Genomic DNA, 14,533 nt, shown 5'->3' on the forward strand with positions numbered 1-14,533 from the left:
TACTCTAATGTGCTCCTTGCTTTATTGCAAGCTCATCTCCTCGGGAGGAGAGAGTTACGGCGCTGTCAGGCTCTGCAGCTCCCCGGTACCGAGCCGGCTGCTCCCGGAGCTCCGGGCCCCCTCCCCGCCGAGCTCCCCCTGCACCCCCGCTCTGGGCACGGCCTCGGGACCCTCCAGACAAGGCTGGATCCCGCCAGCCCCTCCGGATCGGTGTTAACACCTTGTCCGCGTCACCGGAGCCCCTAAATCACCGCCAGGCTCAATGGAAGGGACAGGGCTGGGAGCGCATCGATCCCTCCTGCGGCTCCCCAGTCCCACGGCCAGCACAAAACCTGGCGTGGAGCAGGGGCTGCTGCCCCGGCAGAGTGTCCTGGGGGCTTCTCAGGGTTGGTCTGACCCGGGGGGCTTCGGGTCTGGGGTCTCAGGGCGTGCCAGGGACCCGGGGAGCAGCCCCAGGGAGGGCAGAGCATCCCAGAACCTTCCCACAGCTCCAGCTGCCCGGGCTGCTCCTTGTGGCCCTCCCAGGGGTCAGCACCTCCCTCCCTGGCCAGGCTCCAGGACAATTCAGGCTGAGTGGGCTGTAAATGAGGAAGAAGGGAAAACAAATGATGCCAGCAGCAAGTGAAGGAAGTGTAGGAGCATTATGTAAAATATTAAATTTAACGCTATTCCATTTTCCATCTCAGTTATTAAATTAACTGAGAACTATGCTTGCACTTAAAAGATTCCTGTCATATTTTATGCACACGATGATCTCAGAGTAATTCGTGTTAGAAATATGTCATGTTAAATTACAGATACCAATAAACCTTACTTAAACTCAGCATTGATCATGCGTGGGAGATGAACTCCTCAGGGCCAGATCCCCCTGGCCGTGCACCCCAGAGGAGTGGGGCCCTTCTCCCCACACTGGGATGGGGCAGGAGGTGACAGAGGGGGGAATTCCCTTTCCCCCTCCCCACCAGCTCGAGCCTCTCCCAGCGCGGGGCTGGGGCCAGGCAGGGCCCGCAGGGCATGGTGAGGGCACGGGGGCACGGGGGGTTTATCTCTGGGGACAGCAAGGGGCACAGGGACATGGGGGTTTATCTCTGGGGACAGCAGGTGTTGCTTGATGTGGCGGGAGGGCCGGGGGCGCCGGGCAGGTGAGGGGTCACAGCTCTCCCTGCCGAGGTGACGCCGCTTATCGGCACAGGTTCGGTGTCACCGTATCAGACATGGCACGGGGACAGGCTGTCTCCTGTGTGCTGTCACCTCTGCTGGCACAGGCCCATTGTCCCCCTGCCCTCTCCCCACACGAGGCCACAGCAGCCTCCGTTTCCTTGCTGGGCTGTGTAAAGCCCCTCTCCCCATCCAATACTGAGGGCGTTGCTTTGAGGGGCGCCCTGGCAGCACCCACCCAGAGACACCCCTGACCCTGTCAGTGGGGACACGGGGGCAGGGAGGGCAGCCCTGGGGACACTGCCCTGGCAGCACCCCCAAAACGCAGCCCGGGCAAGCCCCCGGAGCCCCCAGGGCCGGCGTCAGTCCCTGGCACGGGAGGGCAGCCCCGGCTCAGAGCTCCTGCCGAGAGAGGCAGCCAGGGCTGCAGCACCCGGCGCCAGGCGCGGCGGGAGAGGGAAAATGCCAATAATAGGCCTGGGCAGAAGGGAGCACAATCCCTCCCTTCTGCCCAGCCTCCTGCAGCCTCTGGTCACCAGCCACCCACGGGATGCTCCTGCTCTGGGACCCCCTGGGCAGGGCAGCCCCTGTGCCCCCACAGCCCAGAGGACAGATCCCATCTCCTCTGGGGCACAGCCAGGCCATGGGGACAGCAGAGCCCTCAGAGGGACAGGAGCACCGAATCCCTTCCCAAAACCCAGCCTGAAACCTGCCCAGGGCTCGCCCCACTCCCACACTCCATGGCACAGCCCTCATGTGATCCAAGACTTGGCTTTCCCTTGATGAAAATCCTCTGCCTGTGCACAGGAATCACAAGCTCTGGCTGCCCCGAGGCTGCTCCCACTGCAGCTCTGAGGCTTTTCAGGAGAGTTTGGCCTCTGCCTCCCCTTGAAGAGCACGGTTTGTTCTGGGAGGAGGGCCCGGGCTGCCTCCCACCCCGCACAGCCCTGCCAGGACAGGCTGCATCCCGGGGGCTGGAGTCCCCCACTCGTCCTCATGGGGAGACCCAGAGTCCCCGGGACTGCTGCTGACCCAGGCCCAAGGAGCATCTGAAAGCTGAGCCTGGTTGCCCTCCGTTTTTGAGGGTTACCCAGAGGCTCCCCGAGGTCAATCCCTGCTCTGCTCATGGGTGTCAGTGTGAGTGCCCAGAGCACATCAGGGTTTGGACCAGCCCAGTGTGGCCGTCCACGCTCAAGGTGTGATTGTGGGGCTGTGTGTGACCATCCCTGGGGACAGCAACTTCCCAGAGCAGCCAGGAGCCCCTGCAGCTGCTCCCCCGTTCTCGGGGTGCTGGCAGCTCCCGCTGTGAGCACCCCGTGCCGGGTGCTGAGCTCTCCCTTCCCCACCACCGAGCATCCCTGGAACCAACACAGCCCAACGTGTGCCACGACGGCCACGTGGTGCCACCAAACCGCGGTGACACCGGCGGTGGCCTGGCAAAACTGAGCCCTGGTGGGGACCCCAGCCCCACGCCGGGCACCCCACGCCCAGGGGTGCCCCCAGCGCAGCCTCCCTGCCAGGAGTGATTGGGTGCAGCGGCACACGCTGCGGGGCTGCTTTAATCCTGCTCCAGGTGGCTGCAATCCAGTGCAGGATTTACAGTGCCCTGACCCTGAGCTGTCAAGAAGGAACAGCCAGATTAATGGGGTGGGCGGGTTCGTGCAATAATCGTTTGTTTGATGTGACAAGCCTGATAGGCGTTGATTTACTTACAGACTGATAGGCTTTTAATTGAGCACCTCCGTCCCAGTCACATCAAAGGCAGAGGTTGACAAGGGGCCCCTTTTACCAAAAGCTCCCGGTGACTGACAGATCCTGGATGCTAATTCTCCCGGGGAGGGGGTTCCCTCTTTTCTCTTCTTGGTGGTTTTTCATTCCCAGGCTGGGCCGGCCGGCGCACAGAAGGCTCCTGTTCCTGCAGGAGCGGCTGTCTCTCCTCACCGAGAGGCAAAGCCGAGCCCCCTGCACCTCCCAGCCAGGCTTTTGTTTCCCTCCACAGGAACTTTGGGGTGCCCCTGCCTCCTTCTGCTGCCCAGTGGCCTCGATGCCCAGGAAATCACAGGCAGGAGGGCACCAAGGGCTTCCCCGTGCTGTCCCCAGCACTGTCCCCACCATGGCGATGCTGTCCCTGGCACCCACCTTGTTCCTGGGGTGCCCTTCCTCCACCCCTTCCTTGCCCCCTGGGCCTTTGGGGTTGCTCTGGGTAATTCCCCTCCTAGGGGAGAGCAGGGACGTGGCCCTCTCTTTGTCACAGGCCAGAGCAGCCCCACACGGGTCTGGGGGCTTGGCTGTCCTCACAGCACCTCACTCCTGTCCCCAGGGCCGGCAGGGTGGCACCGCTGACCCCGACAGGAGCATCCCGGGCCAGGGCAGGTGGTGAGTGAGAACCTGCCCTGGGTGTGCAGCAGACACACCCCGGGCTCCAGCTGTGCCAGCAGATGCACCACAGCTGGCGGGCAGGGGCAGAAGCAGCCCAGGGTGGGTGTGTGGGTGATTTTTGGTGTCAGGGTGTGTTACCTGCCCCCCTGCTGGGTCTCCTCACAGGGACTGGGTTACACAACCAAGAGTTTGTGAACGACCCTGGACGGGCACAGAAAGTCACCTGGAGGTGAGTGTGGGCACAGAGCAGGTGTGCAGCCCCTGACCCACCAAAGGGGCTGCAAAAGCAAAAGCAAAAGCAAAAGCAAGTGGCTCAGACATTTTGTGAAAGACTTATAGGGGATTATGGTCTTAATGGGAAATTTGAGGATGTGGGTATAAATCACAGCCTTTTCCTCTAACCTGTGGGGTAGCATTCGCCTGAGCCTTTGGGCTGGATTAGCTCTGTCTATTTATGTTTTAAAGACTGATGTGTTTTTCACTATCAAAATATAAATTATTTTTACTGTATCAATGATTAAATATTTTTCTTTGAGATCATAGAGTCCAAAAAAATAAATGTTTCTGAAGAGGCATTCAAAAAATTTAAAAGAAGAAAAAAATCCCTCTGAGAACCCCTTTTGTCATTTGCAACCAATAAAAATGCCTATTGTTATGAAGGGCTCATAAATAATCTGATTTTGGCATGCTTTCATACCATACAGAAAATGAATAAATTAAACTTGATTTACAGCCTTTTTCATTTTTATTAGAGTTGCTCCAAACATTTTCTGTGACGTACGTGCCAGATGAGCTGCACTGAATGGTTTGAGGCTCTGGCCCTGGTATTATAGAAATTAAGTTGGTTTCATTTGCATAGTTTAATTAACTAATACTGGCAAAGAAAAAAAGGAAGCCAGGGGTGAAGGTGGATTTTTTTGTGGGTGTCTGAGGACTCAGTGAACCCACTGAGGCTGATCCCCCAAAGTGCCAGCACAGGGAAGTGCTGGGGTCCCCACAGCGATTTTGGGGGGTGCCAGTGCTGATAGTGATGGAGATTGGGGGTCTCCATCACCCCCCGCTTCAGAGGGAGGGAAACTGAGGCACGGGAGCTCGGCTGCCTGGCACAGCTCCGTGGCAGCAGCTCGGGGTCCGCAGGGAGAACACCCCAAACTGTCCTGGCTACACCCCAGGGCTGCACGGCCCCTCACTGGGGGCACAGCTGAAAACTCGGAGATAAACAGGTAAAAACCCCCAAAAAGCCCCAGTGCAGGGACGTGACTCAGGCCAGCCCTGCCCACCTGAGCCCCCCAAAAAGCCCCAGTGCAGTGATGGTGACCCGGACCAGCCCTGCCCACCTGAGCTCCCCCAAAAAGCCCCAGTGCAGGGACATGACCCCGGGCCAGCCCTGCCCACCTGAGCCCCCTCCCTCCAAAGCCCTTCGGTGACCGTGGGGTGTTCTCCTCCCCCCTCTGCAATTCATCCCGGAGAATTTCCCACCAGGAAACAGCTTCATTACATCAACAACAGGAAGACCCCACTGCTTTGTCACACAGAAAAGCAGCTGTTAGTCACACATCAAGGGAGCAGGGGAGGGGAAAAAAACCCTTCACCTTTTTGTGCTTTAATGTTTGCAGCGTTAATGGCTCTGCGGAGGGAAGCGAGCCCCGGCCATTCCATAACTAACCATCACCAGCGAGGATCAGTTAATATCCAAGTGTCTTCCTGCTTTTCCTGCTACATGATTGCTTTGGAAAGAAAGATTAATTCCAACTTTAAAAAAGAAAACACTATTTTTATCATTGCCAGGAGTCTATACGGGCTTAAAAAAGAAAAAGCACTTGCTTGTCGTTTTACATCTTGCAATTTTGTCAGTTGTTTTAAAACATGTCTCCTGTAATAAATAAGATCATTTTTATGCACTTGTTCTGCAGCTAAAAGCAAGGCCTGGGCTGGTGGAGGGACTGGGGGATGGAGCAGGGCAGGGAAAACGCTGACTCTGAAGGTTTTGCTTTGGAGCAGCTGGAGGGGCTGCGGGGTGGGCGAGGGAGGATTTACCTGGGAATGGCAGGTGGAGGACGGGCACTGAGGGGCAGGAAAAGACATCGGAGTCCCTGGGCTTCATTAGGGCTCTGCACGGGAACTCGTCCTTGGCAAAATCAAACCTCCTTAATGGCAGCCCAGGTGGGGCAGGTCCTGCTTAGGGATGAAAACATCATCAGTCATTGGTGAAAGTGCTCCCCGAGGCTTCTGATCTTCTTTGGCTTTGCTTCTATTCCAAATATTTTGCTTTTCCTTTGGAGCTGGTGTTATTTTTGTTGGGCAAGGGTCTCGCTGCTTTTATTTGAACTTGTGCAATCTCTGAGCAGAGAGGGGCTTGTCATGGAGCAGAACTGGACACGGAACAGGGAAGTTTGACTTTCTCCCCTCTGGTCACTGTTCTCCTTAATAAAAACAGGACCCTCGTGGATTTTAGAGCAAAGGATCCAAGAGGTGCCGGGAAGGGCATGAGCGTGGAGCAAGACTGATCATTACCCACGACATCCCTCTGCTGAAGCTTCAGTGCAGCAAACACAAACCAAGCTGCTCCAGAAATGGTGTCTGTGTGCCAGCCCCGGGGCAGGATCAGGCCTTGGGCATGACCCGGGTTCAGGGAAGGACGGGGAGCCCCGGGGGCGTCGCTGCTCCGCGCCCTCGCTGCTCTCACGACTCGTCCCACCTGGCTCGGGGTCACCCCGTGAGGGCCGTGTTGTTGTTGGCACACACAACCCGAGTGACTTTGAGGAAAGCCTTTTTTTCTGTTTCCTCCTTCCCTGAATGGCCCCTTTGAAGGGCAGCGCCTCTCCGCTTACATCCCGCTGTCCGGACTGAATCAATCTTGCGGCCAGCTCTGGGAGAGCAAAAAAAAGAGAGGAAAAAAGCCTCACAAAGAGGGGGAATTGACAGGCCTGACCCTGGCTGTGATTGATAGTGGTTGGACAAGCCGGACTGGATGTCAGGCTGCGCTGGGCGATGCCAGCGCTCACTGGGGAAATCCAGCAAAGCCTTTTTTCCCAGAACCCGGAGCAGCGGGCTTGGAGAGGGGTGGGCACATGAACTTAATAATAGCAACATTGTTAGAACATAAAGCATCTGTCAGGAGTTAATATGATTAATTAGAGGTGTCTGTCTCTCCCCCTTTCCACTCTCCCTTGCTGGGAAGGCAGGAGGGCCCTGAAACACAAACCCAGGGAGGGCAGAGGTGGGGCTGGAATGGGCACTGGGCCCCACATTGCCTTTCTTCATGCCAAAGGTCCTCAGTTCTCATCCCATCCTGGCCCCCACGATTTTATCCTGTCACTATCCCATTCCGCTCTCCCCTCAAGCCCCCATTCTCCCACCAGCTCCCACCTGAAGCCCAGGAGAGCCCAGGAAGGGCATCCCACCCCACCAGGACCCCACAGCCTCACGTGCAGGACATCCCTTGGACAGAGCTCCAGGATTTATCCCTGGCTCCTCAGGGACAGAGCCTGGCTGAGCTCGGCTGCTTTTCAGCCCCCCCGCAAAACAGAAGCCCCAGGGGTTTGTGAAATTAATTCAAGGATGTCTGGAAAAGGTAACTAGAAATAGGAAGTTAATTGTTGGAAGTTAATTAGTTATACAGCAGCCTGCACTGGCACCTGAAGATTTTTAAGACTCAGCAAATCAAAGAAAGGAGAAACTGCCTGGAGAAAAGGAGCTGTAGGTTCATAAGGGAATTGTCACTTTGTGAGAGCCCTGAGTTAAGGTCAGCCCCTTTCCTTGGGTGGCACCAGGACAGGGCACAGGTGCTGACTGCAGGGTCAGGGCAGTGGCAGGACACTGGCACAGGGGTGCTGAGCTGTGCCATGCCAAGCTGTGCCAGGCTGATCTTATCCATGCCATGGCAGCAGTGTCATGCCTTGGTGTACCAGTTGAGCCATGCCATGCCAGCCGAGCCGTGCTGTGCCATTCCAAGCTGTGCCATCTCGTGTCAGCAATGCCCGGCTGTGTCATCCAAGCCGTGCCATGCCAAGGTGTGCCAGCAATGCCATCCCATGCCATGGTAAACTGTGCCAGCAGTGCCGTGCCGTGCCACCAGCGCCGTGCCATGCCTAGCTGTGCCAGCGGCACGGTGCCGTGCCGTGCCATGCCACCAGCGCCGTGCCATGCCGAGCTGTGCCAGCGGCACGGTGCCGTGCGAGCCGCTGCCGCTGGAGCCGGCCGGTGCCGGGTTCTCCGGGTGCCGGTGCCGGGTTCTCCGGGTGCCGGTGCCGGGCTCTCCCCCGCGCGGCGGCGCGGGGCGGTGGCGGCGGAGCGGCGGCGGCTCGCCCCCCCCACCGGCGGCTCTCCCCGCCCCGGGGGCCCGGCCGGGCGCGGATTGGTGCGCGGCGCCGGCCCCCTCGGAGCGCGGCCGCCATCGGGGCTATTTGACGTGTCGGTGGGGCCGGGGAAGGGCTTCGTCTCGCCGGGGCCGCCGCCGCCGCCGCTCCGCCGCCCGCCCGGCCCGGCCCGGCCCCGCGGAGCCCGGGCACCCCCCCCTTTCCCCCGCCCCAAATGAGCGGCGCTCCCGGCGGGCCCCGGCCGAGGACCCCGCCGAGCCGCGGAGCCGCGGCCGCCCCGTCGCCCCGGCCGCCCCCCGCCGACCCGCTGCGCCAGGCCAGCCGGCTGCCCATCCGCGTCCTGAAGATGCTCAGCGCCCACGGCGGCCACCTCCTGCACCCCGAGTACCTCCAGCCGCTCTCCTCCACGCCCGTCAGCCCCATCGAGGTCAGTGCCCGCCGCCCCCGACCGCGGCTCGGACCCCCGGACCCGCGCTCCGCGTCCTCCCGGCCGGGCTCTTCCCAGCCCGGTGCTCTCCCGGCATTCCCGGCCGGCACTCCCGGTCTTCCCGGCCGGGCTCTTCCCAGCGCGGCGCTCTCCCGGTTCTCCCGGCCGGGCTCTTCCCAGCGCGGCGCTCTCCCGGTTCTCCCGGCCGGGCTCTTCCCAGCCCGGCGCTCTCCCGGTTCTCCCGGCCGAGCTCTTCCCAGCCCCGCGTCTCCGTTCCCCGTTCTTTCCCTCCCCCGCCGCCGCAGCCCCGCTCCCCCCACCCCTCCCGGTCCCTCTTCTCCCCGGCCGGGCGCGTCCCCCGCCCGTCCCCCCCATCCCCGCGCCCTGGCTCCGCGCCGGGCCCGGCCCCGCGGTTTCAGGGTGGGGGGAGGCCGGTGCGGGGGCGCCGTCGGGATCCCCCTGACCGGCTCCGCTCCGCCCGCAGCTGGACGCCAAGAAGAGCCCGCTGGCGCTGCTGGCCCAGACCTGCTCGCAGATCGGGAAGCCCGACCCGCCGCCCTCCTCCAAGCTGAACGCCGTGGCCGCCGCCGCGCCCGCCGCCGAGAAGGAGCCGTCCGCCCGCCCCGCCGCGCTGAAGCCGCCGGGCAGCGGGGACGCGCCCGCCGAGGACAAGTCGAGCTTCAAGCCGTACTCGAAGGGCGCCGGGGAGCCGCGCAAGGAGGGCGGCGCGGACAAGGCCGGCTTTCGGGTGCCCAGCGCCGCGTGCCCGCCGTTCCCCCCGCACGCCGCCGCCTCGCCCGGCGGCTCCCGCGGGGCCTCGCCGCAGCACCCCGACTCCAAGGGCGCCGAGGAGAAGAAGGAGCCCGAGAGCGGCAAGCCCAGCCCCGAGGGGACGGGCGGGGCGCTGGGGCGCGGGGTGGTGGAGCCCGGGGCGCACGGAGAGCCCCCCTCGGGCCGCAAGTCGGAGCCCCCCGCGCTGCCGCCCGCCGGCCATGTGGCCCCCGTCTCGCCGTACAAGCCGGGCCACTCCGTCTTCCCCCTGCCGCCCTCCAGCATCGGCTACCACGGCTCCATCGTCGGCGCCTACGCCGGCTACCCGTCCCAGTTCGTGCCCGGGCTGGACCCCACCAAGCCGGGGCTGGTGGGCAGCCAGCTGCCGGGGGCGCTGGGGCTGCCGGGCAAACCGCCCAGCTCCAGCCCGCTCACCGGGGCCTCGCCGCCCTCCTTCATGCAGGGATTATGCCGGGACCCGTACTGCCTGAGCTACCACAGCGCCTCGCACCTGGGCTCCAGCAACTGCTCCAGCTGCGTGCACGACCCCGGCAGCCTCAAGAGCGGATACCCCCTGGTGTACCCCACGCACCCCCTGCACTCGGTGCACACCACGCTCTCCTCCGGCGGCACCCCCAGCCTGCCCGGCCACCCCCTCTACACCTACGGCTTCATGCTGCAGAACGACCCCCTGCCCCACATATGCAACTGGGTGTCTGCCAGCGGACCCTGCGACAAGAGGTTTGCCACCTCGGAGGAGCTGCTCACCCACCTACGGACCCACACGGCCCTGCCGGGGGCCGAGAAACTCTTGGCGGGTTACCCTACCTCCGGGCTGGGCTCCGCGGCCTCCTGCCACCTGCACCTCCCGCCCGCCGCCCCCGGCAGCCCCAGCTCGTTACCGGCCTCGCTCTCCTTGAGGAGCCCACACACTTTGGGACTAAACAGGTACCACCCCTACGGCAAGAGCCACTTGCCCACGGCCGGCGCCCTGCCCGTGCCCTCCTTGCCGGCCGCCGGACCTTACTACTCCCCGTACGCGCTCTACGGCCAAAGACTCACGTCAGCCTCCGCCTTGGGATATCAGTAACGCCCCGGCCGGCCCAGCCCCAGCCCCCGCGCCCTCCTTGGACTCTGTATTTATTACTGTATGTTAGCTTAAAGCTGGGAATATAAGTGCATTATACACCAATGAATCAATGGTATGCAAAAGTCTGTGTCCAAACAAAAAAAAAAAAAAAAAAAAAACCCGAAAAAATGAAAAAAAAATTCCCTCTTTACTTTGCAGGTGTGGGGCTTTGATTTTCCCCTTCTGTTTCTTTTGAATTTTTTTTCTTCCCCTTCTTAATTTCTCCCCTGAGAAATTCTTGCATGACTCCTGCCACACATGAAAAAGAAAAAAAAAAAAAAAAAAAGCATTTTCCTGCTCCCCTTCTGCGTTCGTTGCTCTGGGATTCTGTTATCTGCATTTGTAACTTGCAGATGTAATTTTTTTGGTAATTTTTTCGGTAATTTTTTCTTATTTTTAATCTTCGGCGTTTTCAATTTTTTTTTTCTTTTCAATTTTTTTTCTTTTTTTTTTTTTTTTTCTTTTTTTGCGCTGTGTCCGGGGCCGGGGGGGCTGTGGACCCGGCCGGGTGATGATCACCCCAGGCCGTACTCCCCCGCGGCCGTGCCCCGCCGGGGGCTGCAGGACCCCGCGTGTCCCCCCCCATCCCGGGGCGGGGGGCCGGAGGAGCGGCGGGTGCAGCGGCAGGACCGGCGGCCCCGGGCGGGCGGACGAGCCCCGGTAAGTCTGATTTTGTTAATAAACGCCTCTTGGTTGTACCCACGCTCTGGTCTCGTCTCGTCCCTGCCCGGGGGTCCGGCGGGGGCCGCGGGGTCCCAGCACCATCTAGTGGTGGCGGCGGCGGCGGGCCCGGCCCGGAGCCCCGCGGGACCGGCACCGGCACCGCCGCCCCGGGTGCGCTCCTGGCGCGGCCCCGCGGGCTCCGCGCCCCTGTCCCCTCCCCGCGTGTCCGTGTCCCCGGTGTCCCCGCGCGTGGCGGCGGGGGGAAGGTTCGAGAAGGCGTTTGAGCGGGATCAGAGCGGTGCCCCGGGTCGCTGCGGGGAGCGGGTGGTTACCCCCTCCCGGGGGTGGCGTTTTAAGGGTGGGATTGTGGTGGAAGCGGGTCCCGGATCTCGGTGTGAGGGCGGCCGGGAGCTGGTGGCGTCCTGACTGCTCCCGTTCAGTCGCTGTTCCCGGAGGAGGTGATGGATGGCTCTGACATGGTCTGGCTCCGTCCCTGCCGTGTTGGGAGGCTCAGCCGGGCAGGGGGCTCTGCCTGCTCCATGCCCCAAGGAAGGTGCTTTTAGTCCAGCACTGGGACCCCCAGCCAAGCCCCGGTTCCCCCTTGAAACCCTGCATGACCCATTGCCCCACACCACTTTTTTTTTTTTTCTGTCTCGCTCCTGTTGCATTTCAGTGAGTCATGCAATTAATCCCTGTTAATTGCCTTCTCGATATTGCTTTATGCCCTGTGTTTAAATTCCTTTGTGTCCTTTGAGCTGAAAAATAATGCGCTGAGAGCAGGGACTGCTTTTGCCGAAGGGATTTTTATTTCCCTGCCTGTGCCTCGAGCGTGGCTGCGGGTGTGCGGCCGGTGGGAGGGCCCAGCCGGGGTTTCCTGTGGCACTGGGAGAGAGGTTGGTGGTCCGAGGGCCAGTCTGGCTCCTTTCCGAGCTCCCCAGGGCTGTTCCTGGGGCTCTGTGGTGCCCCTTGCCCTGTGCGGACGTGGCCGGGGTCTGGTTGTGGCCGTGGTGGCGTTGCTTCTGCCAGGTGGGATGTTTGGTGGATGAGAGCCGGGTTTTGCAGGGCTGGGGCTGGCACAGGGGGGCTTTGCTGCGGGTGTTTGCTCCGTCCTGTGGGCACAGCAGGAAGGGGGTGCCAGGCCCAGGCTGGTGCAGCCACGCCGGTGTCTCCGGTGTCCCTGCGGATGCTGAGCCCTCCGGCAGCCAGTGCCGGCCGTGGAGCAGGGTGCCGTGGGCGGTGGGCAGAGCAGCTCCAGTGCAGCTCCAGTGCATGCTCCCCAGTGGCATGGGAGGTATCCAGACCCCCTGTCCCTCAGGAGCTTCTCCCTGGACACGGCCCCCGCTCCCACCAGTGATGCCACGCGGTGTCGGCCTCGCTCGGGCACTGCCAGTGCCCATCATAAATCCTGGCTGTGGCTGGGGCCTGTCACAGGCTCCTGCACTGGAATTCTGTCCCACTGTGCCCGTCCCTGGCCATGGCAGGGCACCCCGTGCCACGGGGAGGGAGGACGATGCCGCAGAGCCGCGGTAGCCCAGTGCCAGAATCAGCACACCCAGCGCAGCCGCTCCGGCTGTCGGGGCCGTGCCACATCCCTGCCATGGGGCAGCCAGGGCACAGGGCATGGGGCTGCACAGCCCTCACCCTGCCAGCGCCTTCTCCCAGAGCTGCTGGGAGCGTCCCTCCGTGCAGCAAAGCCCCATCCCCTCTCGTCCCCGCTCCAAAGCGAGCCCCTGCGCCTTCCTTCACCCACGGTAGGGCTGGATGCTGCTTGGATGCATCCTGCTGTGCAGGAGCTTCCCTGAGGAATATTTTTCCCCTGCCTAAGGACTGCAGCAGCAGGGCCAGACCATGTAAACACTGCGAGTATCATCTGATAGCAGCAGCACTTGGGCTGGAGCTGCTGGGGAACAGTTGTGTTGCCAATATATTAAATAATTCCCTGTGTAATGTATGCCCAGGTTATTGCGGAATTCATTTTATAATAAGAGCACTGGGATGCACTTTATTAATCATTCTGTCTAACAACCTGCACTCCACAGTTTCGGTTTGATTTGATTCAATCCTGTCTTTCTGCAAAATATATGGCTGAGTGGGTCGGATAATGTATGGCTTAATTTAGAGTTGTATGGGTTTGAATTACCATTTTCATAATGTGCTGTGCATTAATGTGTTGCATCATTTATACAGAAAAATGTGCAAGGTTTCAAACCTCTCCAGGAGGCAAAAGTCACCTAAAGGGAACACGGAGAGACAGAAAAAGACCTTTTCCAATCCAGCTGGGGCTGGGAGGACATCGGTGGGTGTCAGAGGTGGGGACAGCGGTGTTGGGGCTGTGCTGGTGGCTCCTGTCCCCGTGGCACGGCAGCACCTTCCCCAGCTCACCCGGAGCTGCCGGGGACCACAGCTCGTGCCTCGCCGGTGACCCCGGTGCCGGCGCTCACCGGAGTCGCGCCCACCGTCACTCACCCCGCGCCACAAGGAAAAGGCTCCGATTATCCAAATACAGTCATTAAAGGGGAAATGTGTTTTTAGGACTGTCAGAGTGATTAATGAGGGTTAGCAATCCTTGCAAATGCACTTGTTTAGTCTAACTGGCAGCCTCTCCTTTCCTATTGATTTATCGTGGCAGTTGCCGGGGCTGCGGTGCGAGTGGAAGGAGCGGGGCTGCGCCGGGGCTGCCGGGGCACGGCGAGGGGCCCGGCCGGGCGGCACGGCACGCTCGGCTGTGCCGGAGGCAGCCGAACAAAGGCAACATTATCCCCTGTGCCGGGGAAGGAATGACTTGGACGCACACGCCGAGCCGCTCCGCGTGCCTTATAAATATCCCCGTCTGTAAAGCCCGAAGCCCAGCTGACCACAGCCACGCTGTCCGCCCAATAAATACGTGAATGAAAGAGCCAGGCCCCATTTTTTCTTGTTGTTTTCCTTCCTCTCCTGCAAAAAAATCCCCGATGTCTTTTAGGTGATGCAGAGGTGGCTGCCCGCAGACGTACAAGGCGTTTCAGAGTCCGGAGCGGAGCACGGCGTCCTCGAGGGCTGGAGCCTGCCCAGGGGTCAGGTCGGGATGCAGAGGCCTGGGCCAGAGCAGAGCCATGGTGGGTGGATGAGGAGTTCCTCAGCTGCATAAAGCAGCTTTTCTTTCCACGTGAGCACTGGTGGAAGCCACGGAGAACACGGGCTCTGTTTGTCCTCAAAGCCAGAGTGGCGTGGACACCTCCAGTCCCCCCAGCAGCATCCCTGTGCCCAGCCTCGGGTCAGGGGTTTGCTTTGGGGCACACTTTGTGCTGCATGAGCAGAGAGCAGACCTGGAGGGACAGAGCCATGCTTGGAGATGGCAGCAGAGGTCCTGTGCAGGGCTGCGAGCTGGAGCTGTGCAGGAGGAGCAGCTGGAGCAGCCGGCGGTGACACGGGGTGTGACACCACTGGGGTGTCCCTGGGTTGGCACCGTGAGCACAGCCCCACCAGAGCCCCTCCCTGCCCTGTGTGGGCTTCACCTCCAGCCGCTGCCAGCAGTGGGACAGCACAAGTGACAAGAGACATGGACGAGGTGAGTGGAGCAGGGCAGAGACCTCAAGGCACCAAAGGCAGAAGAGTGTGGGCAAGCACCGGGGACTCTGCAGTGGCCAGGAATGCCATGAATGGGAGTGGACTTTCCTCTGGCTCTGGATAATGGCTGAAGAGCTGCTG

General features: G+C 61.1%; 1 protein-coding gene across 1 annotated transcript; it reads left to right on the forward strand.

Annotated features, from left to right (window-relative positions):
* The first annotated feature begins 8,018 nt into the window (after window positions 1–8,018).
* On the forward strand, window positions 8,019–10,655 carry ZNF703 (zinc finger protein 703). Its single transcript, XM_063419995.1, has 2 exons — window positions 8,019–8,283; window positions 8,768–10,655. Exons 1-2 carry the CDS (start codon window positions 8,071–8,073, stop codon window positions 10,142–10,144), a joined length of 1,590 nt encoding a protein of 529 aa, XP_063276065.1. The 5' UTR covers window positions 8,019–8,070; the 3' UTR covers window positions 10,145–10,655.
* Window positions 10,656–14,533: the final 3,878 nt, after the last annotated feature.

Source organism: Prinia subflava, chromosome 29 (assembly GCF_021018805.1).
Source record: "Prinia subflava isolate CZ2003 ecotype Zambia chromosome 29, Cam_Psub_1.2, whole genome shotgun sequence".
NCBI lineage: Eukaryota > Metazoa > Chordata > Aves > Passeriformes > Cisticolidae > Prinia > Prinia subflava.

Coding starts and splice junctions, on each gene's coding strand:
- ZNF703 (XM_063419995.1), top strand. CDS start 8,071: ATGAGCGGCGCTCCCGGCGGGCCCCGGCCGAGGACCCCGCCGAGCCGC. Junction 8,284..8,767: donor CGCCCGTCAGCCCCATCGAG/GTCAGTGCCCGC, acceptor CTCCGCCCGCAG/CTGGACGCCAAGAAGAGCCC.